General features: G+C 46.9%; 1 protein-coding gene across 3 annotated transcripts in view; it reads left to right on the plus strand.

Moving 5' to 3' along the window:
- The first annotated feature begins 8,835 nt into the window (after nucleotides 1-8,835).
- Tmem212 (transmembrane protein 212) overlaps nucleotides 8,836-25,962 on the plus strand; it is a 33,318-nt gene continuing 16,191 nt past the window's right edge. For all 3 annotated transcript variants that reach the window (XM_050142137.1, XM_050142138.1, XM_050142136.1), the window contains exons 1-3: nucleotides 8,836-9,019; nucleotides 17,792-17,851; nucleotides 19,108-19,431. In XM_050142137.1, the coding sequence (XP_049998094.1) occupies nucleotides 8,861-9,019; nucleotides 17,792-17,851; nucleotides 19,108-19,431 (543 nt within the window). In that variant the 5' untranslated portion in view covers nucleotides 8,836-8,860. The remainder of the gene's footprint in view (nucleotides 9,020-17,791; nucleotides 17,852-19,107; nucleotides 19,432-25,962) is intronic.

Here is a 25,962-nt window from a genome sequence, read left to right on the forward strand (position 1 = left end):
CCTCCCTCCCTCCCTCCCTCCTTCCCTTCCTCCTTCCCTCCCTCCCTCCCTCCCTCCATTCCTCCCTCCCTCCCTCTCCCCTTTCCCCTTCTCTTCCATAACCCACTAAATAAACTATACCCACTTTCTCTGTATGGTGTCTATCCATCTTTCATCCACTGTGGCTCCTCCTAGGACTGGCTGCCCCTCTGACCCTCCGAGATCTCTTACCCACAGTCTCCCACCCACCTGGGACCCACAGAGGCCTCAGCTGGTCAGGCCCGGCTGCCCCTTGTGGCCCGCTGCTGCCTCTTGGAGAACCATCCCGTTTTCTCTAAACCACTACAGTGTGTACAGTGCAGATCTCCAACTGGCTTGGCTCTCCTGGAAGGCAACCCTTGTGCTCCTATGTGGGCTTTTCAGAGAGGAAAGCCTGGTCCAAGGAACCAGCCATCACGTGCTTCTCGGGGAAGACCTGTGGGGCTGTCTTCTACAGCAGATGGCTTAGATACACTAGTGGTTGTGAGAAGCGGTTTATCAGTCCAACAATCCGCCCTAATCCTGTACTCCAGGCTGGACTTTGTTTTGGGATGTGGTATGCCTAACTAAAGCAAAGGCCTTGCATTCACAGGGCTTCCCTCTGGGGGGGAGGGGAAGATGCACAATAAACACATAATCCAAGACCTTGAAGACAAATCGGGGGTGATAAAACCGTGTCATAGTAAGAAATGTATCCCACAGGCTCGTATGTCCAAATACTTGGCCCCAAGCTGGTGGCTCAGAATATTTGGAATAGGCTCAGAACCTTTAAGACATGGAGCCTCACTGGAGGAAGGGAGTCACTGGGCAGAGGTCTTGAGATTTTACAGGCTGGTCTCTCTGTGTCCACTCGCTGTTCTCCCTATGCTTCCTGAGTGCTGGTGCCGTGACCACCTGCCTTCACTACTGCCATCATGCCTTCCTCCTTTAGTGGACTGTGTCACCCTGAACTGTGAGCCCAAACAGTTCCACCCTCCTTCAAGTCTTCTTCCTGTCAGGTATTTGGTCACAACAAGAAAAGTAACAGAGCACTGGGCATGTGCTGCGGGGGCTTTGTGTAGAGACTAGTGTGAGAGGATGGGATTGTTTATGACACCCTTACCTCACCTGGGTTCCCCACCTGTGTGAAAACAGAACCCTGAAGCTTCTGGTACCTTTAGCATTATTTGGAACGCACAGAAAAAGTATTGTGTTTCCAGGTTGGTCACAGATTTCTAGAGGCCCAACAGACATTTATACTGTCCCCTCCGGGGCTCAGAGCACCGTGAGGAAGAGGATCAGAATGGAAAAGCTGGAAAATAGGGAGAATGTCTGCAAAAGTCTCAACGTTTGAGCAAGACACAGCCATGGCATCCACGAACTCTCAACAGCCATAGCCATGGCAATCATGAACTCACAGCAGCCATAGCCATGGCAACCATGAACTCTCAGCAGCCATAGCCATGGCAACCGTGAACTCTCAGCAGCCATAGCCCTGGCAACCGTGAACTCTCAGCAGCCATAGCCCTGGCAACCGTGAACTCTCAGCAGCCATAGCCCTGGCAACCGTGAACTCTCAGCAGCGATAGCCCTGGCAACCGTGAACTCTCAGCAGCCATAGCCCTGGCAACCGTGAACTCTCAGCAGCCATAGCCCTGGCAACCGTGAACTCTCAGCAGCCATAGCCCTGGCAACCATGAACTCTCAGCAGCCATAGCCCTGGCAACCATGAACTCACAGCAGCTGCCCATGCTTACACCCGGTCAGCACAAGAGTGGACCATTCAACTGTCAGGCATGGATGGAGGAGGGCTCAGGGGTTCTACTTTTCATTGCCAAATTATTTGCTTCTAATGGAATCAGAGAACAATCATTACCTTCACCCGTGTACTCATCCACGACCTCGTTAGACCCCACTGACACTTCTAATCCACAGTCACAAAGATGGTTAACCAAATAGGTCACTAAAACCAACCAAAAGTCACAAACCCAGGAAAGGGACTGGTAGGGTGTTGTATGGTAGGGTGCTAGGGGTGGGAGAGAAATAAGACAGGCTGTGAGAGCTAGTAATTAAAATACATTATATACATGTATGAGATTGTTAAAATACAAAATTAACGAATAAAAGGTGATAATCTGGAGGTTTGCTTTACCCAGTCTTTGCCAGTCAATTGCCTTTGAGCTCAAGAAGCTGGGGAAAACAGACCTCTCCTTCCCCAACATCCATCACAACCATCTCTAGCTCCAGTCCTTCCTGGAGATATGATGCCCTCTTCTGGCCTCTGTGGGCACTGCACACACAGAGTACACAGATGAACATGCAGTGAAACCTTTGAAACACATAAAATAAAAATAAAAGAAAAAATTTTTTTTAAGAAGATAGAAAAGAGTAGTGATTCTTTGTCTGCTGTCTGCTCACGTGTTTTGATTTCTTTATAGCACAGACAACCATCAGCTGATGGCTCAACCATTATGACTGAGGTTAACAACGCTGAAGCTGCTAAGTGTTTAACTGGTAGCCACTAACTATCCTGGCTGCCATTGTTCCCCCAGGTTCAAAGGGAAGCTTTTTTATAGTAAGGCTGGGTGAAATGTCTCAAGCAAGGATCCACCTAGTCCAAACCCAGTGCTCTCAGATCTTGCTGCCTTTGGCTTGTACATCAAGGAGCTCTGTGACGTGATCTCAACGGTGCAAGGAACGAAGGTTTCCTAGAGGCATAAAGTCTGCTCACAAAGGTGTGTCAGCTCTTTGGAGACCTAAGTCATAAAAATTCAGAGACGAAGCATCTCAGAAACTGTCAAGCCCTATCTCTACATATAATGAGGTTAGGAAGGGTTGGAACTTATGAAACGTCATTCTTCCCTTCTTATTCCACTAAGAGGTGTTTTGTTTTGTATTCTGGAAACTTCCACACATCAGATGTTCAAGTTTATGTTCATCAGTTATACTCTAAGTGAAAGTTAAAAATTATGCACACACACATAGGCAAACACACCTACACACACATGCACACACACAGGCAAACACACCAACACACACACACAGACATATACACGTATACACACACATACACAGGTAAATACACCTACACACACTCTCAAACATACAGACATATACATGTATACACACATATACACACATACACAGGTAAATGCGCCTACACCATGCACATACTCATGCGCACACACTCACATGCACACACACACACACAGTTTAACTGAGATTGTATGTATTATTATCTGGGTGGTGCGTGTCATGGTGCCCATGGAGAGGTAAGAGGACCACTCCGTGGAATTGGCTCTCTTCTTATACCTTCACTTGGATTCTGGGGATAACTCAGGATGTCAGGTATGAGCAGCAATGTTTTTTTTTTAATGAGCCATCTACCTGACCATAGATTTTTATATTTGTGTATAGAAACAAAGCTTTGATTTTAGCTCTCTTCTTTAGTTTAATTTAAGAGAATGGTGTGGATGGTGGGTAGAAATCTTAATAAGTGTCTTTGTTCACTTCTTTTTAAAATGTGGGAGTAAAGTCATTATCTCATGTCTGACATCTCCTTGGTGTGTCAGCTTCATCACCATATCCTCTCGTGTGCTTAGATTGAATACAGTTCTGTGTGCTTGCTAAAATGTTCAGGTGTACACACAACTGGGGAGGGGCAGGAGGGAGAGAGAGGGAAGGAGGGAGGAGAGACAGAGAAACTCCTATGTGCTGGTCTAGTGGAGAAGAATGAAAGCTTCAATTTCCAGAGTCCAGGAAGCAGAACTCAGAGCGGGATTGATACCGCACACCACAGAAGGTCAGCAAAAGCATTGCAGCCCCGGATCATACAGGGAACCAAGGAAAATTTGGTGTTTGTTTTTTTGTTCTTTTTTTTTAATATGTCAAAACAAGGAGTTAAGTGATGGTACATTTCCTGATTACAAAGACTAAGGCCAGGGTGGTGGAACATAGGGGTAATATCCTAGAACTTGGGAGGCAGAGGCAAGCTCCAGGCTACTACTGGTCTATGCACCAAGTTCCAGACCAGCCAGGACTACATAGTGAGATACATACATACCTAATACATACACACACACTTACTTAAGTGTGTACATGCATACATATATGAATCAAAGCTTTCAAACTTTCTCTCTTAAGGCAATCTTTAAAAAAAAAAAAAACAACATGAGAGTTTTCCGGGCACCTGGCAACTTTGATTTGCTTATTTTTATCTCTTTTCTATTTCTTTCACCTTCTTTCACTTTTTAAACGTTTTGTGACCTGCACACAAGCAGCTTGCAACTTCCATGACTCCTGTGTTCCCAGTCCAACTCTCCCAGGTGCAAACTTAACTATTCAAGCAATGCTGACGAGTTCAGACATTTAGTACCTGAATTTATTTAATTGTTTCTTTTTTTTTTAAATCAGGTTCCATTGAGATACTCTTGCACAAATGCTACACAGGTGACCCTGAGCAGGCCATCCCATCATACAAGGAGGTGGTGAGGTCGGTTAGTCCTGTTATTGTCATAGTGTGATCACTCGTTCCTATGACAACTGGCATACTACACTGCCTTTCTCTTCCTCCAGTATCCATGGATGAACGCTGCTGGAGTCAGTTACTACACTGATGTTAGTAGTGGTTTATTTTTTAGATTTTTTTGTACTTATTAGAAAGAATCTTCAATACTAAACTAAGGTCCTTTCTTTGTTGGGGTGGGAGGGAGGGAGTATATGCCTAGACAACTATGGCCTACACGTGGCTGTAAGAGGACAAGTCAGGCGTCCACCCTGAGCTTCCACTCTGAGACAGGGTCCTTTACGTACCTTAGATAAGCTGAGCTAGTTGGCCTGGCAGATTCCAGGAAGTTCTCTTATACTCTTCCCTTGTCTCTATACACTTTATCTTGTGATATGGGAGTGATTTCTTATTAATAAAGAAACTGCCTTGGCCCATTTTTATTGGTTAGAACATAGGTGGGTGGAGTAAACAGAAGAGAATTCTGGGAGAAAGAAGCTGAGTCGAGGAGTCGCCATGATTCTCCTGCTCCAGGCAGACGCAGGTTAAGATCCTCCCTGGTAAGCCAGCTCGTGGGCTACATAGAATATTAGAAATGGGTTAGAACAATATGTAAGAGCTAGCCAATAAGAAGCTGGAACTAGCTGGGCCAGGCAGTGTTTAATAGAATACAGTTTCTGTGTAATTATTTCGGGCATAAGCTAGCCATGCGGGTGGCCAGGTGCCGGGGACTCAGCCCTGCTGCTCCTAATTCAACAATCTTGCCTCGTGAATATCGGAATTACACACACACACATACACATACACTCACACATACACTCACACGTGCATTCACATGCACGCACACACTCACGCATGTAGGTTCTGAGAATTCCAGTTCTGGTCTTCAATTCTTGAGCAATCAGCACTTTATCTGTCGGGCCATCTCCCTAGCAACGCCACCCACTTTTCTAAACTGGGTTTCTAACTTGCTATGTGGTGAAGGGTGACCTGGAGTCTGGATCCTCCAACTCTGCCTCCCTTAGGATTATAGGTGTGTGCCACCAATCTTTCCGACACTAGATGTATGCTCTATCTGCTATATGGGTAACCACCCCTCAATTCTAAAATAAGACAGATGTCTGAAGCTACTAGGAAAATATATCTTAAGTACGTCTCTCTCTGGAAGCCCCATTTTCTTTCTTTTCTCTTTTTATTTTATTTTTATTTTTTTAATTTTGTATTTTTTCTTTTTATTTTTTTATTTATTAAAGATTTCTGCCTCCTCCCCGCCACCGCCTCCCATTTCCCTCCCCCTCCCCCAATCAAGTCCCCCTCCCTCCTCAGTCCGAAGAGCAATCAGGGTACCCTGCCCTGTGGGAAGTCCAAGGACCACCCACCTCCATCCAGGTCTAATAAGGTGAGCATCCAAACTGCCTAGGCTCCCACAAAGCCAATAGGTGCAGTAGGATCAAAAACCCATTGCCGGTCCCATTGCCGGCATAAGGATTGTATGTGAAGGCATGTACTTAAAAAGACCCGATATGATGGAATCAGGGTCGCCCTCAGCATCTCTGCCATCATCCAGCCTTTGTGAGTCTGGGATTCCTTGCTTGACTGTGTGCAGTGTGCGGAGGTGAGTTGGATTCAAATGCCCATTTGTGTGTGTGTTTTTCGTTTTGGTTGAGATAGAGATTTGCTGTGTAATCCAAGCTGATCTTGAAGTACTGATTCTCCAGCCTCAGGCTCCCAAGTGCTAGGATAGGCATGTGATGTCCAACACTGTTTTGGTTTGTTTTTCATTTTGTCTTTAGTGGAAAAGTGGGATTGAAATGTTGGTGGAGCCTGCACCATCCTCCCTTGAACCAAGATCTTGGGGTTTCTTTGGGTTGAAGAGAAGGGAAGGTGTGCAAAGACTTTGACTCTGCCTCCTTCTAGAAGAATTTACAGAATTCCTGCTCTAGGAAATTGGTGCCAAGAAGAAGGTGCTTCCCCGGTGGTGGCAGCTGCTGGTGCCTAGGTTCAGAATGGTTGATAGTGGAAGCCGGGAACAACTGCGCACCCACTTCTGTGCCCACTGAAAGATGCTCTTGCTTTAACAAAGAAAACATGAGTCCAACCTCTCTGGGAATCACGGAGGGAGATGTCACCAGCTCCACTTCATCTTCTATGTGGTCATATTTAGTGCTAACACCACTAATAAAGTTATATGGACAACATTTGGGTTAATCTGGAATGTTATGGACTCTTAAACTCTCCCCACATTAAAAGGAAACATTCTGTCTTTGTTTGTCAGCCTTTGCACTGTGTACTGTTTAACAAGGGGATTTCAACAGTCTGTTTTCCAAACGTGCAAGCAGCAGAGAGTGAGCTGACCCGGGGCGTGCAAGCACACCACAGAGCTGTAATCTCGAGATAGGAAGTAAAGGAAAAAGTCAAAACAGCTCAACCAAATATGAATGCAGACAAACCTTTCTTCCCCAGACCCTTTCCCCAGGCATGAGGGAGCAAGCTGGCCTCGGCATCAGCTCTGGTGAACTTGAACTCACATACATTCACCCTTGTGCTGCTCTGTGGGACCCAAATGCAGACTGGACAGGCTAACACCTCCATAAATTTATTCAACAAGTATTTACTAATGTGAATCTGCTCCGTGGACACAGTCGTAAGCTGTCAGACAGGCCATGCGTATGAAGACTCACAAGTTCTCTGCCCTTCAGGAACTTCGCTAGTTTATATGGAGAAAGAAAACAGTCTGAGAATCTAGCCCACAGCACTGAGAGGAACCAGGGCACAGTGGCTGTGCCAGACAGTCTGAGCAGCTTTCCCGGATTCTGCATGTCTGCATACAGCTGTTTTGAAATCTGGGTCAGCTTACGGAATGACTGTTGTAGATCAGAAGACAGAAGCAGGGAAAAGCAAGCGGAGAACAGGCGAGAGGCGCCCCTCTCCAGTACATGGCAGGGCCTTTCGGAAACCCTCCTCCTCATCATCAGACGATCAGCAAGAGTCAAGCCTAGTGTTTCCAAGGTGCTGGACAAGAAGATCAATGGTATCTGAGCCACTGTCACAAGAACCTGAAAGAAAGGGGAGTTCGGGGTGTTCTCTGTGCGGAGCTTGCTCCACCTTGAGTATCTCCACATGTGAGCTGAACTGCTGTTCTCGCCCAGTCACCTGTGAGAGAAACATTAGTGCCTCCTGCTTCTCTCATGAAGAAACAGACCCAGGAGTGGTTTGTTCTTCCTCAGGATACAAGCCCAGCAGACGGTGAAACTAGAATCAGACCCTGCTCTGCCTGACTTCAAACCCAAGTTCTGGGCTGATGAGGTAGCACTGACCTCCAAACCTGAAGACCTAAGTTCAAAGCCAGGCCCAACATCAGGGAGGATGAGAACTGACTCCTGTAAGTTGTCATACTATGGCATGAGCATCCCCCTTCAGAAAACATGCATGTGTACTTGCACACGCGTGCACACACACACAAGTAATATGTGTGACTATTTTATGTATGTATACTACAGGTATGCCTGGTGCCCAAGGATGCCAGAAAAGGGTATCAGGTCCCCTGAGACTGGAGTTATAGACACTTGTGAGCCACCAAATGGATACTGGGAATTGAACCCAGGTTCTCTGGAAGAGCAGTCAGTGCTCTTAACCAGTAAACTACCTCTCCAGCCCCAATAAATGTAATTTAAAAAATTGAAAATAGCTGAGTGTTATGCCTATAATATCAGCCATTGAAAGACAGAGGCAGGAAAATCCCTGAAAATTCAGGGCCAGCCTGGTCTCCTTAGCAAGTTCCCAGGCCTTGCCTAAAGTAATAATAATAAATAATTGTATCGAATTAAACTTGGGAAGGAAAGGCTTGTTTGCTTAAACCGTTTAAATTAAATATAACGAAAAGGGAAAAGTGATTGGCTGTGTGGTTCTTGCCTTGCTTTGTGGGAACGCTTGCTGGGAATGTGGTTCTATTGTGCAAGAGGATGTTGGCTTTATACTGTAACCACCAGGCAGGTTGAGCTCAGAAACAATTAGCTCAGTCCCTGAGCCTTTGAATCTGATTAAGCCAGGAAGTGGTCACTCCCCAGGACATAGCAGATGAAGGGAGTCAAGGCAGCCACTCCAAAAGGAGAAATCAACCCCCACTCTCTCTGAAAATGGACAGTTTTGGAGTTTATCCTGTCTAACTCACATCTAGGGCTCTAGCATGCCCTCTATTCACCTTTGGAGAAGCAGGGACTTGTCTGCAGGAACTTGTTGCCCGTGTTTGCAGTCATCGCAGCTACAGTCTCTAAGAAACTTATGTTTACGGAGGGCTGGCTTGCCCTTGTGTTTTGGTAACAGATTATCTCAGAGCAAAGACTCAAGTCACAGGGGAAGATGAAGGGCCCCTACCAGGCTGCTGGCAGGACCCTGCTTACTCTAGGGAGCCTCAGCATCCTCTCTGGAGTGCTTGCCTTCTTCCCCGTCTTCTCTTGCAAGCTTCAGTATGCAGGATGGAGCGTTTGGATCGCCTGTCCCATCTGGAATGGGGCTTTGGTAGGACGTATTTCATTAACACACTGCTGTAAGGGGAGATGAGAAGAAAGGGGAGGTAAAATATATCAGTTAAGAGTTTTCCGATAATCCAAAGAAGTACATGCCCTGCAGAAAACTGTACTCCTGAGTTGGGAGCAGGAATTTCTGTGAGCTGAATTTTAAGCATGCCATTTTTCTTAGCATTGTTTTATATGTATTTGTATGTCGTGTATACAACGAAATGTTAGAGAAATTCTTATGGGGCCTGGTGGCACAGATCTGTGACTCCAGCTCCAGGGAGACTGAGGAGGGATGGGAGCTTGAGGCTAGCCTGGCTACACAGGGAGGCTCTGATTGTTATGCAGCCGTTCGTCCCTGCCAAGCTCATGTCACCACACCGGGCGTAGTTTTGACTAAGATTATATACATTTGGTGCAGGCTGAGCATATATTTCAGGCATAGGCCAAGAGGAAGGGCATGTGTGTCTCTAACATGCCACTGAGTACAGGAGGTAGAGCGGGACAGGCTGGGGTTGGGCACGGAATCAGAGGCACAAGGGGTATGGAAGTAGCCTGTGTTCAAGTTCTGACTTTAATGTTCTCACTACTTGGTCTGAAGCAGGCATCTCAGCCAGCTAGCTCTTTCTTTCTCTTTCCTGTGCTGTGGGTATTTTCATGGGTATAAAGAGACCATGTGAACAACTGTCTAACCCTAAGGATGGTGAGGATGAAGGCAATTTGAGCAAAGACTTTGTACTCTATTCCCGTACCGTGTGCTCTGCCCAAACTCTCTCTTCTTTCCCACTTGCTGCCAACCCTGCTCTGTTATCCTCCTCCCCGGAGTGTAGCTTCCTGGACCTCATTGCCAGCCAGCTTGTTCTTAGTTGATGTCTCCCCCTTCACATTCAAGGCTGCCATTTCAAGAATGCGAAGGTAGGTGTCACCCAGGCCCTTTGCTCTGGGGTCTTTTTGTCTAAAACCTTCCTGTATCTGGCTGGCTCCCAAACCGTATTTTCAAAGGCAGGATCTCATGTGTCTCAGGCTGTTCTAGAACTCTCTATGAAGCCTAGAACTTCTGACCTGTCCACTTCCATCTTCCCATTGCTGGGGCGACTAGCAACCACCACCATGCCCAGCTTCCGCAGTCCTTCAGGTCCAGCCTAGGGCTTCATGCTTCAAGGCAACAGCTCCACACCCAGCTCCCCACTGTCAATTATCAATCAAACACCACTTTCCCACCAAGGTCCTCCCTCTTTTACGCTATTCAAACTGCAACCCCTAGAGGCCAGCAGAGACGACCCAGCAGGTAAAAGTGCTTGTCAGGGAGCTGGAAGACTCAAGTTCGATACCTGGAACCCACACGGTAGAAGGAGAGAGCCAACTCCCATCAGAGGTCCTCTGACCTCCGCTTGTGTGCTATGGTTGCCATGTGCCCACTCCCCAAACCCCACACAAAATAAATAAATAAAACAAATGCAAAAGGCATCTTTAAAACTGTAACCCCTGCCCCTGACTGCCGTTCCCAATGGGCCCACCCCATCTACAGTGTAACCCTGCCCACCCCCCACCCCCCACCCATGGTTCCCAATCCTGTGGGCACACCCCTGTCTACACTGTGATCCTGCCCCCCACCCCTGTCTGCGGTTCCCAATCCTGTGGGCCCACCCCTGTCTACACTGTAACCCTGCCCCCCCCTGCAGTTCCCCATCCTGTGGGCCCCCCCTAGTGTACACTGTAACCCTGTCCCCCCCCCCCCAGTCTACAGTTCCCAATCCTGTGAACCCACCTCCGTCTACACTGCTATATGACTTAACTACTTCCTGTGCATTACACTAGGAAAAGGTTCTGTTTCTCTATCTCCAGAGCTTAGGACAAAGACAGCCACCTGCTAGATTTTGAAAAAAGCAGCATTTGATGGAAACTCTTGACTGAGTAGATGTTTCCCAGGCCCTGCATTCTGGCAACAGACTGTGTTGTGTTGAACTCTGGTTGGGTTGTGAGGACAACAGGTGAGGCTGGGTCTATGAAGAAGAAAGCCCAGAAGGAAGAGGTAGAGTGCCCACTCCTCCCATGTCTAAATCTGGAGCAACAATCATTTTCTTCCTCTTGAGGTTCTTACTAAGCTAGCTTTGTCTGATCAAGGTCAGCTTCGCAAGGCTGCTGCCTTTTCCACACCACCCCTGCCAATCATGTCTTTAATTGCCGCTGAGACTCATCTTCCTCCAGTGAAAGATGACTTGGATATTTCAATCATATAGCAATCTCCTTTACAAATGACTTCGTATTTCTTTTGAGGCGTGAAAGAGAGAAATCTTTGCATGTGATACAGTCTTTTGTATTTGTTCAAAGCTTTTTATTCAAGACTTTCTAAAGTCCAACCAGCGTTTTGGCCCACACCCTCCAAATTCTGTTCTAAAGCCACATGGCACACACTTTTCCTAGGATGTCTGAGCAAGGCTATTTAAAGACATCACCTGCTAGGAAGCATGCAGCCAGCAGGTCAGATGTCCTCCAGAACTGAGCCCTTTTAACCCTCAACACATGGCCCGCAGAGCCTTCTGATGAGGAGACTGGATCCATGAACACATGGCCTGCAGAGCCATCTCTGATGAGGACACTGGATCCATAAACACATGGCCTGCAGAGCCGTCTCTGATGAGGACACTGGATCCATAAACACATGGTCTGATGGAGGAAGGTCATTGGCTAATAAAGAAACTGCCTTGGCCCATTTGATAGGCCAGCCTTTAGGTGGGTGGAGTAAACAGAACAAAATGCTGGGAAGAAGGGAAGTGAGCTTAGATTCCATTTCCTCTCCTCTCTGGGGCAGACGTGATGAAGCTCCAACCCAGGATGGATGTAGGCTAGAATCTTCCCAGTAAGCACACCTTGGGGTGCTACACACATTAATAGAAATGGGCCAGGCAGTGTTTAAATGAATACAATTTGTGTGTTGTTATTTCGGGGCATAAGCTAGCCAGGCGGCCGGGAGCTGGGTGGCAGGAACCGGCCCGCAGCTCCTTTCAACAATGGTCTGCAGAACTGTCTCTGATGAAGAAACTGGTGGATCCATGAACACATGGCTCACAGCGCCATCTCTGGCAAAGACACTGGATCCATGAAAACATGGCCCACAAGAGCCGTCTCCGATAAAGAGACTGGATCCATGAACACATGGCCTGCAGAGCCGTCTCTGGCGAAGACACTGGATGCATAAACACATGGCCTGAAAAGCTGGCTCTGGTGAAGAGACTGGATCCCATGCATTTAGTCAAAGAATCTACATGTTGAGAGTCAGGGTTCTGGCCAGAAACAAGTCATAGCCTACCTCCCAGAGCTTTGCCAGTACAAGATCAGGGTTCCCCTTGAGCCCTGCTGAGCAGGTTTCTCAACTGCTGCAGAGTGGGCTCAGCCATGTGGGGGCTTAGCAGTCATGAGACTACCATTTACCAGACAGCAGCGAAGGAGAGACAGTGTTTGGCAGTGGTTAAAATAATGAAATCAGAGTTTATTCAGTACTAATGCAGAGTGGAGAAAAGGAGAGCTTCGAACAGGACCAGGTTCTTCTCCAGATGCTGCAGCACAGCAGAGAATGTAGGTCAAGGAGCAGTGAGTGGGGCGGTGGGTAGGAAATTACACAGAGGAAATAGTAAGGAGAAATTATGGGGACTTTTGCTGAGGACAGACTAGGTGATCAGACATTGTCTGCAGGGTGATGCTGGAGGATAAAGAGATCAAACACACGGTTAATCAAACATCTTGGTTAAATGTTTTTATTTATCTACTACTGTCTTTTAATTCATTTGTTGTGTATATGAACACACATGGGTGCCCCTGTGCAATTGTGGGAGTCAGAGAACAGCATTCAGGAGGCAGTTCTCTCCTTACACCATGTGGGTTCAAACTCAGGCCTTGTCTTGGCAGCAAGAGCCCTTACCTGCTGAGCCATCTTATTCACAGGTCCCCAAGAAGATCTTACAAGGAAGTGCTGATTCTGGCAGTTTGGCCGGTTGGAGTAAGCAAATTGATCTTTGTCAGTGGTTAGTTTCCCACTTGAATAGTCCAAGCCTCTTTTTAGTCATCCTGCCTAAAAACAAATTAGTCATCTCGTCATCCAAACCAATTCTTTCTTCTCCAATTTCCCTTTCTTTGTGTTGGGAAATCAATTTCAAACCAAGAATGACCTTTGACTCAGTTCTTTCTGCTAAAGTAGTCTCTTTTCAGACTGTGGAGATAAATCATTGGGAACCAATAAGAGACAGGGTCAGAGCTGGAGGAATCTATGGGTAGAAGGGTCAGTGCTAGGGAAACTATGGACAAGAGGGTCAGTGCTGGTGATCTATAGACGGCAGGATTAACACTTGGGATCTATAGAAGGCAGGGTCAGCACTGGGGATCTATGGGCAGCAGGCTCAGCACTGGGGATCTATGGGCAGCAGGGTCAGCACTGGGGATCTATGGGCAGCAGGGTCAGCACTGGGGATCTATGGACAGCAGGGTCAGCACTGGGACCTAGGGCTGCATGGTCAGCACTGGGAATCTGTGGTCAGTGCTGGGGATCTATGGGTGGCAGGGTCAGTGCTGGGGATCTATAGGCAGCAGGCTCAGCACTGGGGATCTATGTGCAGCAGGGTCAGCACTGGGGATGTATAGAAGGCAAGCTATACAACTCTTACAGATGACCTGAGTTCAGTTTCCAACACCCATGGTAGACAACTCAAACCTGCCTGAAACACCAGCTTCAGGGGGTCTATGTGATGAATCTTTTCTGGCCTCTAAGGAACTCTCTCTCTTTCCCTCTCTCTCTTACACACACACACACACACACACACACACACACACACACACACACTAAAAAACAAATCAACAAATTTACTAAAGGAAATAAAGTAAAAGTAGATGAGAATGAGAGTTTGGTACACTAGAAGTATGTAGGTATTAATTTTAGTAGGAAAACAAGAGAGATAGAGCCTGGAGCAAGTCTCAAGGAAGGCTTCTATTGCCACGGCCATGACAGGCGATGGGCAGGTACAGCCAGAGACCAGCATCTGCAGAGGCAAAGAAGTGACCTTGTGTTTGGGACACAGAGAGTTCCATTTTCCTGTCCACTATCTGCATCATGAATATAGATGCACCGTGGCCAGTCAGCCTCCCGCTCTTGATGCCATCTGCCACCATGCCTTCCCTGCCTGCCGCCACATCTTTCCCACCTGCCACAGCATCTTCTTCCTACTTGTCAAGTTGTTGTAATAGGAGCTGCGGGGCTGTGGCCTGCCACCCGACTAGCTTTACCCGGAATAATTACACGGAAACTGTATTCTTTTAAACACTGCTTGGCCCATTAGTTCCAGCCTCTTATTGGCTAGCTCTTACATATTGATCGAACCCATTTCTAATAGTCTGTGTAACACCACGAGGTGGCTTACCAGGGAAAATCTTTTTTTTTTTTTCGAGACAGGGTTTCTCTGTGGCTTTGGAGCCTATCCTGGAACTAGCTCTGTAGACCAGGCTGGTCTCGAACTCACAGAGATCCACCTGCCTCTGCCTCCCGAGTGCTGGGATTAAGGGCGTGAGCCACCATCACCCAGCACCAGGGAAGATCTTAACCTGTGTCTGTGTTGGGTGGGAGAATCATGGCGACTCCTTGACTCAGCTTCTTTCTCCCAGCATTCTGTTCTGTCTACTCTGCCTACCTAGTTTTCTGTCCTATTAGGGCCAAGCAGTTTTCTTTATTAATTAACCAATGAAACAACAGATAGAAAGATGACCCTCCTCCATCATCGAGTCTTCCCAGCGAGCCGCCATGTCTTCTCATCCCCAGTGGACAGTATCTCCCTGAAACTGTCAGGTGAAATAAATCCTCCCTCCTATAAGCCACTTTTGTCAGGGTATTTTATGACAGAAATAAGAAAGAAACCAATACAGGGTCGCAGGGAGTCCAGGCTGGCCTCAGACTCTGTGTATGGAGAGTAACACTGAATTTCTGATCCTCTTGCCTCCGTAAGCTGAGTGGTAAGACTACAAATGTGGGCCACCGTGCCCAGTTCATGTAAAGCCGGAGATCACAGTCAGGGCTTCTGCGTGTTGGGAAAGCATGCTGCTAACAGAACTACACCTTCAGCCTCATTGTATAGATGCAACGTGTGAACGCTGGCATGCTTACCACCGGGTCTGCCCTATACTCAGTCAGTATGAAGACTTGCTATCACTACTTTATCTGCCTCACGACTACCTCACTGCTTGCTGTAGTAGACCCACAATAGATGCTTATAAGTGACTGTGTTGTGTATCCTATCTTCGCATGATGCCTCTAAAATCTCTTCCTTCAATTCATCTGCTTCTGGGAACTGCACGCTGTACTTAAGCAGTTTAAAAGTCCAGTGGAAGGGCTCACAATTACCCCGGAAAGCCAGCCAATAGTAAGTACGGCAGAGGGAGGGAGCACCCTCTCTCCTGAAGCAGGCTCCTCACCTCCTGTCCTTCCCCAAACCCAACTGATTCACCAGCCCTTCGCTCCCAGACAGCCTGCTCCTTCCTCCTTTTCTTTGCCCTCATGACTTCCATTCCCTACTCTCAAATCTCTTCCTTTTTCATTCTTTCCCTCTTCTTATCTAAATATAAAAGTGAGCACCGGGAAGATGGGTGTGCTCAGCCCCATCCCATCAGCCAAGTGGATTTAAAAAGTTACGGAGCAGTCAACCATCTTAGGCTTCCACTTGGTGGAAGAGTTTTCTCAGAGCCGTGTGTAAACAAGGCAAAATTCAAGCTGGCGGCTGTGACCAAAATAACAGGAAACTGACTGCAATTCTGCAGCGTGTTTCAGCTTTCAAAAGGAAAGAAACTCCTGCCACCACACTTAAGGCAAGCTAGAGTCTCAGCATCCCACAATGTCTGCTGTCTCCAGAGCTAAGCCAGCCAAGGGACAGGAGCAGTCTCCCGCCCTCCTTCTGCTTCTGAGGTTCTGATTGATGACAGGTGAGCCGTGGGTCGGTCTGGAAGCTGAGACAGCCCCAGGCTCCATGGCTCAGCTCTTAGTACTTCTCCCATTTGCTGGGCTGTTTGTGCCACTGCTGCCTCCTTAACATCCCCTGGAAAGGTTCCTCTTGCAAAATCAAGCCACGGGACATTCATGGCAGACCCACGCCAAGTCTGCAGTCTTGGGCTCATCAGCTGGAGCCATGCATGAGCAGGAGTTTCTCTCTCCCAGTTTCTCTAAATCCAAGTTTCAAAATGGTAAATAGACTAAGTTTGGAGCTCTGTGAGCAGCATCCCACTGGATGCAGCATCCCACTGGCTCGCACGGGCCAGCTCTTGTTTCCTCTTCACCCAGCAGTTCTGAGAGCTGATTCATGCTTACTCCTCTGTCAGAATCGAAACTGGGCTGTGTTTAAACCTTTCTGCACTTGGCTCATCTATCCTGACTTTCTATCCGGACCTCAAAACGCATGCTTTGATTGAGAAGAAGGATTTCTGTGGTTTGGGGATAAGTGATTTCTAGTCTCAATAACCACAAACGGCTCCTTCATCAGACCTCACGATGAATCCAAGATGAGCTCAGAAATTCTTTTTCCATTATCTACTGCGGCATTCTGGACACACCGTCCCCTCCTTATTAACTAGTTTCTTTCTGCACTCTGGGCCTTTTTCTTTAAACATGAACTGTAGAGGAAAACTCTTCATCAAAGCAGACACGACTGCACCTGGAACCCTGATGCCTTGCCCCACGTCCATCCTAACGACTGTCTTTGTTACTTAGGAAACAGAGGTCATGTGTCTGCATCCCCTCAGCAGGTCAAGGCCACAAAATGAAATAAAAGCAAGCTGTGAAAGACCAGGGGATGACTCAGGCCTTAGAGACAGGTCTCCATTTCAGTCTGTCCCATTTGGAAAGATGAAAACCAGAATACTGGGGTGGCAACATGGCTCAGTGAGTAAAGATGCTTGCAGCCAAGCCTGTCACCCTGAGTTCAATTCCGGGACCTATGTGGTAGAAGGACAGACCCATTCCACACACACACACACACACACACACACACACACACACACACACACTCACGGGGGAGGGGAGGCAAATAAAGATAAATAAATATTAAAAATCTTTAAAATTTGTGTGTGTTACTTTTCTGTTGCTGTGATTAAAAAAATACCACAACCAAAAGCAACTTCGAGGTTTATTTCGGCTTATGGTTCCAGAGTCTACGCCGGCAGGAAATGTGCAGCATGCCAGCAGCAGGAGGAAGTTGGCTCTGTACATTTTCACCCCCATACGGAAAGCAGAGGGAGCAAGCAGGAAGTGGGGCAAGACTATAACCCGTCCAGGCCCACCCCCAGTGGGCTTTACATACCCTTCTGGCAAGGCTGCCGTTCCTAAAGAGTCTAGACCCTTTCCAAACAGCACCACCACCAGCTTGGAACCAAGTGACCAAACCCACGAGCCCATTGGGGGGCATTTCTCATCCCAACCACTGCACAAAGCATAGGTCAAGATCTGCGAAGCAGGATTTAGCTGCGGTGACCCGACAATAGCAGAGATGGTGGCTGTGAGGAGAAGGCGGCACAGGGAATAGAAATGAGCGGGGTGTGACTCACGTCCGGGTGACTCTAATGGCTATTTTCCTCCCTGTCAACACAGTTCCTCCCACAGGCGAAGACGGGATCAGAGCCATAAATCCATTTCACCCCTTGCCCTGCCTTCCAGCTTGTGATAAAGTTATCACGCTGTGAGACAGATTGAACTCTTTGCAGAGGTCCTTTCCACTGGGGGTGTTATTTTTTTCCAATTTTCTTTTCACAGGCCATCACAGCTGGGGCACTTATACTGCTTGCTCACCGAGAGTGGAGCCAGAGACACTTGGTAAACACAAAAATGTTGGCAGGGATGGTACAGTGGGCTTGGCAGTCATGTGTGCATGTGTGTGTGCGCGTGTGAAGTGTACTGTCCTTGAACTTGCCATATAGCTGATGATGACCTCAAATTTCTAACCTTCCTTCTGTCTTCCGAGTTCTGGGATTATAGGCAGTGCCACTTTGCCCAATTTTATAAACTATGTATTTTTTTACATATATTATTTATATTATTTAATTTAATATAATGCACAGCTGGTCCTCTGCTTACAAATTTTATCCAGTTCTTACTCCAAATAATTTCTCTAAGTTCATGATTATTGTTTGGGGTCAGTGTCAGGGCTCCGGAGCTTAATACAGAAATGAAACGACTTTAAATAATGTAAGTGCCCGTAGGGTGGTGGGGGGAGGTATAGACTGAACCCAAGACTTGGTGTCTGCGAGACAAACACCCTGCCCACTGGATTACACCTCCAGCCTCAAAAATGCAGTTCATAGCTCAACTCCTCAGCCTGAGATCACCTCCCGAGCTCGCTCAGATCTGGGAAGGATGAGAACTCCAAGCCTGCTTGAATTTAACAGCACCGAGCCAGCTCTTTCCAGGCTACAGGAGGAGCGTGGTATCTGATTCCAGGTCTCATTTCCGTGTCAAAGGCTGTAGGGGGTCGGCTGGAGCTTGGGCTAGCGCACAGGCTCTGGTGAAGGTCTGGACGAGGTCTTCAGCAGTGTAGCGCAACCCAGGCACAGATGGCATCTGAGAACCACCGTCCTAGAGAGGGCCTTGTTTCCCCAATGCCAGCTGGCCCTCTGTACACGATAGGGAATAAGCAAATATTTATTGAATTGATTTCATTTTAGCTCCAATTGGCTGACATGGTTTCCTCTTGAAGCCTAGATTGGCATAAGAGGAACGGGTCCTAACAGGAAGGTTGAGGGGAGAAGGAGCGGAGCTCAATGGTGGAGGCTTTGTTGGTCTAGCAGCAAAGGAGGCCTTGGGTCTAAATTTAAAATGGCAGCACGGGGGATGAGTGTGTGTGTGTGTGGGGGGGGGTAATCCAATGTGGCACTTGGGATGTAGAAGCAGGAAAGACCAAGAGTTCAAGGCCAACCTTAGCAACACAGAAATCTGAGGCTAGCCTGGGCTACAGGAGACTGACTAGAAGTAGATGAGATATGAAAGTTGTGTGTTTCTCCTTCAGCATGTAGGGGAGACTGAGGGCCACCGGCTCTTCTTCTAAGTAACAGCTTGTTTCTCCTCTTTTCCAGTGGGAAGCTGGCTTCACCTTTGCGGTTCTGAGCATTATGGGATGTCCACTTCATTTTGCAATAGCCTTGGAATCTGCTCTCCTTGGTCCATATTGCTTCTACTCATTTTCAGGGTCTGCAGGGACCAATTACCTTGGTTACGCAGTTACCTTTCCTTTCCCATACACGGCATTCCCATCAGTCTGCGTGGACCCTCTCCACTATGAAGAGTATCACCTGACCCTTCAAGTCCTGGACCTGTGCCTGAGCCTCGTCCTGTTCTGTGTGTCCCTGGCCGTGTTCGTCAAGCTTTCCACACGACTGGTGCAGAACGGACACGTAAATGTAAGTTCTCAACGGAGGGAGGCCGGGCCTTGCTCACTCCGGAAGGTGAGGGGAAGGACCGTATGGGAATTCCTAAGTGGTCTACCACGATTTGCTGCCATGGTAACCAGGGTCCAGCATGTTACAGGCTCTCAATAAGCGATTTTGGATGAATGGGAGGACTTACATTGAGGGAATAACTGGTTTATCCCCATTAGTAGGCACTATCTGCTAATTTTTATCTCAAACTAGCATTTTAAAGCTGTGTGGAAATAAATAATAGTACATACATACTCTCACCTCTTGACATTTCTCTCCTCTTAGGTTTATTTTAAAATTTTTAAGTTAACTCACAGTTTCAGACATGTATATAACGTATTAGGTCATGCTCTCCTTACATTACTTTCTCTTGTCCCCCTTTTCTCTTCCTCTGAGCCCCTTCTACTTTCATGTCTTTGTGCATGTGTAGGCATATGTATATACACATATGCATGTTTGTGAGTGAGTGTGAGTGTGTGTGCAGTGTATATGTGTGTGTGTGTACATGTGCTTGTGTACATGCGTCTGTGCATGCAATGAGCTCACTTGGCCCAATGGGTTTCACTGAAGTTTCTTACAAGATCATGGTTGAGTGGACATTTACTGGCACGTGAGCAGTTAACCCATGAGGCGACACCACTGAAGAAATATCTCCCTGGTGCAGGACAATTGTCTATATTCTAATTATATTTTAAATAAATGCTGATTGGCCAGTAGCCAGGCAGGAAGTAGGGGCGGGTCAATGAGAACAGGAGAATTCTGGGAAGGAGGAAGCCCATTCCTCGGCAATTGTGAGCCCACCATAGAAGAAACAAGATGTGACCTGCCCTGCTGAAAAAGGTACTGAGCCATGTGTCTAGCATATACTAGAATATAAGTTATAAGAGTTAATAAGAAGCCTGAGCTAATGGGCCAATCAGTTTATAGTTAATGTAGACCTCTGTGTGATTTCTTTAAGACTTAATGACTGTGGGAACTGGGCAAGACAGAAACCCTGACAACATCTCCTCTTACTCCAGCAATTATTAACTGCCAAGAGCTCCCCAGGAAGGGGTGAGGCCCATGAAAGCTCCCCCCAGCCCTCCCCATGACAGAGTGTTGGCTGATCCAGTCTTATGGACAAGAAAGTAGGGAGCTATAGCCGCTGTGAGTTCACAAGCACACTAACCAGGTGGTGTCTGGAAGCATTTCACAGCCTGCCTCCCAATCCTCCAGTCCTTGAATTCTCCCCAGCTCCACCTCTGTAATGCCTTGGGAGAGGTGACAACAGTCACTCAGGCTCAGCCCTTAGAGTGTTGTGAGTCTGTAGTAACCGCTGCAGTCCTCTGGCAAGTGAGCATTTTCTGAGGAAGGCTGAACTTTAAACAGGTGCTCCTGCCTCAGGCCATAGCAAAAGGTGGGACAAAAGCAAACATTGTGCGATCTACTATCTGAATCAACAAAGTCAAATTCACAAAACAGAGCAGAGTGTAGCTATTGACAGAAGTTGGGGAATCAAGAAATGGGAAGATTTTTGTCAAAGAATATAAATTTTAGATGTGAGTAAATAGTTTGGGGCATAATATACACCATGAGACAATAGATAACAATACTGCATCATGTACACAAGATTTTCTAAGAGAATACACACAAACATATACATACCATCTGTATATTTATGGTATTTTCATCGAGATCTTACTTTAGAACCCAGGCGGGCCTCATACCCTGTACCCTCATGCCTCAGTTTTCCCATGCCAGGATTGTGGGTATGCGCCTCCCAGTCTTCAGGAGTAAAACTTGTGTGAGTGCGCATGAGATGTGGGAGTGTCATATATCAATCTGTTGATTTCATTGGCTGAGCAATAAAGAAACTGCTGGTCCTGATAGGTTAAAAGATAGGTGGGCGGAATAAACAGGATAGGATGCTGGGCGGAAGAGGAAGTGAGGTCAGACTCTGCTCTGCTCCCGGAGAGAGCCGACAGCTTGGGAGCAGAGACGCCATGCTCAGCCCTCCCAGGTAGACGCAACGATGGATGGAGGCTAGAATCTTCCCGGTAAGCGCACCTTGGGGTGCTTACACACATTACTAGAAATGGGCTAGTCCAGGTGTGAGAATTAGCCTGTAAGGGCTAGGGTTCATGGGCCAAGCAGTTCTTAAATGAATACAGTTTGTGTGTTGTTATTTCGGGCATAAGCTAGCCAAGTGGCCGGGGTGTTGGGGACACAGCCCCGCCGCTTCATATTTCAACACGCATGTGTGAGTTGGGGCTGTACATGTCCACGTATGTGCATGGAAACCCGAGGACGGTGTCAAGTGTCTCTCTCTATTGCTCTCCCTGTGTCTCTCTCTATTGCTCCCCCTGTGTCTCTCTCTATTGCTCCCACTGTGTCTCTCTCTATTGCTCTCCCTCTATTCCTGTGATGCAGGATCTCTTGCTGATCAGGTTAGGCTAGCCAACCAGTGAAATCTTAGGATCTCTTGCCTCCACCCAGTTTTGCACAGCGAGTGCTCTTACCCATTGAGCTGCCTCCTCAGGTCTCTTAAGCAGTAGTCTCCAGTGTTCTCACCATGCCTGCTTACAGACAGACACGGTGAAACTTGGGCTGACTGATGACAGACTCAATAATCTGACTGTGGAAAGGCATTTGCCATCACACCGTATTGTACATCCTAAATTTAGACAGAATTGCTTATCTAGTCTAGTTTGCTTCAATAAATTTGAGAAAAGTCAGTTTCTTACTTGTAGAAAAGGCATGTGCCCACCTTGTCCTGTAGGGTATAAGCACAGAGTGGGCAGTGGGTTCTTCTTCTAGCAAAATGGGTATTAAAATAAACTAACCTCAAATTTCAAACTTCAAAATAATAGCTTTGTTTGTTTATTTTTGAGAGGAGGTCTCTCTTTGTAGCCCAGGCTAACTGGAACTATGTAGCCTAGGATGACCTCAAAGTCTTGGCAATCCCCATCTTTTATACGCTCAATTATACTTGTGCCTCACTGCATCTGATTCTCACATTTATATATTTTTATTTTATTTTATGTGTATGGGTGTTTTGCCTGCATCTATATCTATGGAGCATGTGCATAACATATCTGTGGTAGCCAGAGAGGGCTTGGGATCCTCGGAACGGAAGTTCCAAAGTTGTGAACTGTCACATGGGTGCTGGGGACAGAATCTGAGTCCCATGCACGAGCAGCCAGCGCTCTTGCCTGCTAAACATCTTGTCAGCCACAAACCAAAATTTAAATCATGCTTTGACCTGTTCCTTTGTAATTCCTCTGGCGTTAGAATAAAGTTAGTCATTTGCTTTACTTTAACCACATTCAGCTTTACCATATAAAATTATTCTAATAGAGAATACTAAAAGCGTTGTGGAAACTGGCTGTAGAAACATCATTTATGCTTTAAGTATTTGTCAAATATGGACTTTTAAATTTGGTAGCAAAACAACATACAGAAAAAGGTCTCCCAGTATTTCTGTTTGGACCTTGGTAGCGAAGTCTGTATATCCCAAACCAACCTGAACTTCCTATTTTCCCCAAGAGGACTAGTTATAATACTAATGCATGGTCCTAGCCAGCTTCAGACTGGATGGACTGTTTGCATTTTACAGGTTGTATGCTCTGCCTAACCAGTTCACTTAGGGCTGGGGGTGTTGGTTGAGTACTTGCCTAGTGTGTACATAGCTCTGGGTTTGATCCCAAGCACCGCAAAATGAGGTATGGTTTGCACACATCTGTAATCCAGGTCTTAGGAGGCAGAAGCAAGTGGATCAAGAGTTCAAAGTCATCCTTGGTTATATAGAAAGTTCAGCACTCGTAAGGTACATGAGACCGGTCTCAAAAAAACAGGAAAAATATAACTTGCCTCAGCTCACTCAGTTAAGAAGCAGAACCTAGGGCACCCTGTTGCTTCCTTATTCCTATTGCTGGCCTGCTGGCCCTAGCCCAGTCCACTGCAACAGACCTGAAGGTGGAAAAGCACACTTGATCTCTGCACTAATTCTTCCAGGTGTGGCCCCTGTCAATCCCCTGCTGTTGGAAGACCCTTCCTTAGGCAGAAATGCTCCCTCTGCAAACACAGCTTTTGTGATTCAGATTTCTATCTGCTAAGGTCAGGTCGGGCTGCTGCTGGATTTCCTTCCAGTTCAATCCTATGGAATACAGGAAGTTGGCACTCTGGGTGCCTTTTGAGGTCAGTCCTGTCCTCATCGGCTTCTGCTTGAGTCTGCAGAGGAAATCCTGTCCATTCCTAAGACAGAGCTGATTTTGCAGGGAGGCCTGCCAAGCCAGGCAAGTCAGCCTACATTACCCCCCTCCCTGTACTGCCAGGGCATCTGGAACGTCAGGAGCTGAGATTTCGCCCAGGTAGTAAATAGCCCACATTTTCTAGACTTCTTGTTAGATAGAACCCATGGCTATGAAAACCAGAGAATTACTGGCAGTCGTAATAACGCTATGCCCTCATCACAGAGTCCCCCCCCCAAAAAAAAACCAACTGGAGACAGAGTCCTGTATGTAAAAGCAAAGAGCTTTTATTCGTACACAAGTTTGTAAACTTGGACTCCCCATGTGGCCAAAATATTGGAGTAGTTGGAGAGCCCCGAGCTCAGCTGGGGTTTGGTTTTTGTAGTAGAAAAGGTGAGAGTGAGGGATTTCTAAAGTTCAAAACCCCTAATTGGCTGACATTTGCCTAAGGGTGTCCTGATGAAAAGCGATGGGTGTGTGCTGGCAGGTGATCCTATCTACAATGGTTGGAACGTTAGGAATTTTTTTGGATGGTCTGTTCCTGGGTGGTGCCTGAGTAGTCTCAGTTTGTGGTCTTTCTTGGAACCAGGGTAAACTACAGAGACTCAGGCCTCTACTGAGCTTGTCCTGGCTGGGTCCCACAATTCCCCACCATGGGAGATCCACAGCGTACGGCTGTCCCCCATTATGCATGATGCTCCAAATCCCTACATTTCGCACAGATAGAGGGCAGGGAGAAAGGAAGGGAAACTGGATGCGGACTTTGGTCAGTGACTGTGCTGGGAGGAGACCTGAAGTCCCTGCGGGGAGATGAAAGGGCAGCAGAATAAGTGACCTGGGGGCCATGACCCCTTTGTGACCAGAACAACCCTTTCACAGGGGTCACATATCAGATATCCTGCATATCAGGTATTTACATTACAGTTAATAACAGCAGCAAAATGACAGTCATGAAGTAGCAACAAAATAATCTAATGGCTGGGGTCACCACAGCATGAGGAACTGTACTAAAGGGCCGCAGCATTAGGAAGGCTGAGAACCACTGGGCTAGAGGGAAGGTGTGCCAACGTGGAAGTCACTCTGTTGCTCCAGCACAGCTTCCCAGCCCATAGAGCCCACGAGAACTGTGGTGCACTTCTCCGAGCAGATGACATCAGACACACTCGGGCAGGTTAGACCATTTGTTGTTCGCTTTGAGATGGTGTCTTCTGTAGTCCAGGCTGGCCTCAAACTCACTGCATAGCTGAGGATGACCGTGGTCCTCAGTCTTCACCCTCTAGGTTACTCGGATTGCAGACAGGCTCTAACATGCCTGGCTTCAGGGTTCTTATTAAATTTCTGGATCTCACCTGAACCCTGCAATGTCAGAACCCTGAGGAAGAACAGACAATATGCATTTATAACACACATCCTGGGAAGTTCTAATGGCCACAGAAGTCAAAGAATTGACATTGTAACTTCTTTCTTTCTTTCTTTCTTTCTTTCTTTCTTTCTTTCTTTCTTCTTCTTTCTTTCTTTCCTTCCTTTTTTCCTTTTTTTTAAATATAAGGTATCAAACAACCCAGGCTAGCCCTCAACCTGCAATGTAACCAAGGCTAATCTTGAACTTGACTTTTATGCCTCTCCTTTTATTTTCTAGGACTACAGTGTAAACCACACCTGGTTTATGAGGTGCTGGAAACTGAACCCATGGTTTCATGCACACTAGGCAAGCACTCTACCACTGAGCTACATCCCCAGCTCATTAGGCTATAACTTCATATAAGAGTCTCCCCTTACTCCCATTTCTGGACAGAGTACCCATTTACCTATCTGCCTACAATGCAGCACCAAATTAAGGTAAACGTCTAGATAAATCTAATACATGGCATCTTCTGAGAGAGCATTTTTGCGTGATTTGACATTAGTTAATCCAGAATGGCAGCAGATGGAGTTCCATTAGCCATGCTGTGGGGCTGACACAATGGAACCTGAAAGTCTGCATTAGCATAGACGGCCCTGCCCCCAGTCCATGTCTGCACAGCCCAGCCAGGCCCATCTCCATGTGCCTCTCAAAGTAGTGCATGCAATTTCCAGCAGTGAAATTATTATATTATGTATTAAAGTATCCGAAAATATAGGCTTAGAAGAAAACAGTGACCTAGGTATAGACTCCTCCACAGTGCGTCTATCTGTGAGGCACTCACAGAGAGTTATAATTTATAATGGTAGATGTTTTTCCTTTATTACATATGTTTGTTGGTTTTTTTTTTTTTTTTTTTTTTTTTTTTTTTTTTTTTTTTTT

Source organism: Alexandromys fortis, unplaced genomic scaffold, assembly GCF_014885135.2.
Source record: "Alexandromys fortis isolate MF-2015 unplaced genomic scaffold, M_Fortis_MF-2015_v1.1 scaffold_41, whole genome shotgun sequence".
Taxonomy (NCBI): domain Eukaryota; kingdom Metazoa; phylum Chordata; class Mammalia; order Rodentia; family Cricetidae; genus Alexandromys; species Alexandromys fortis.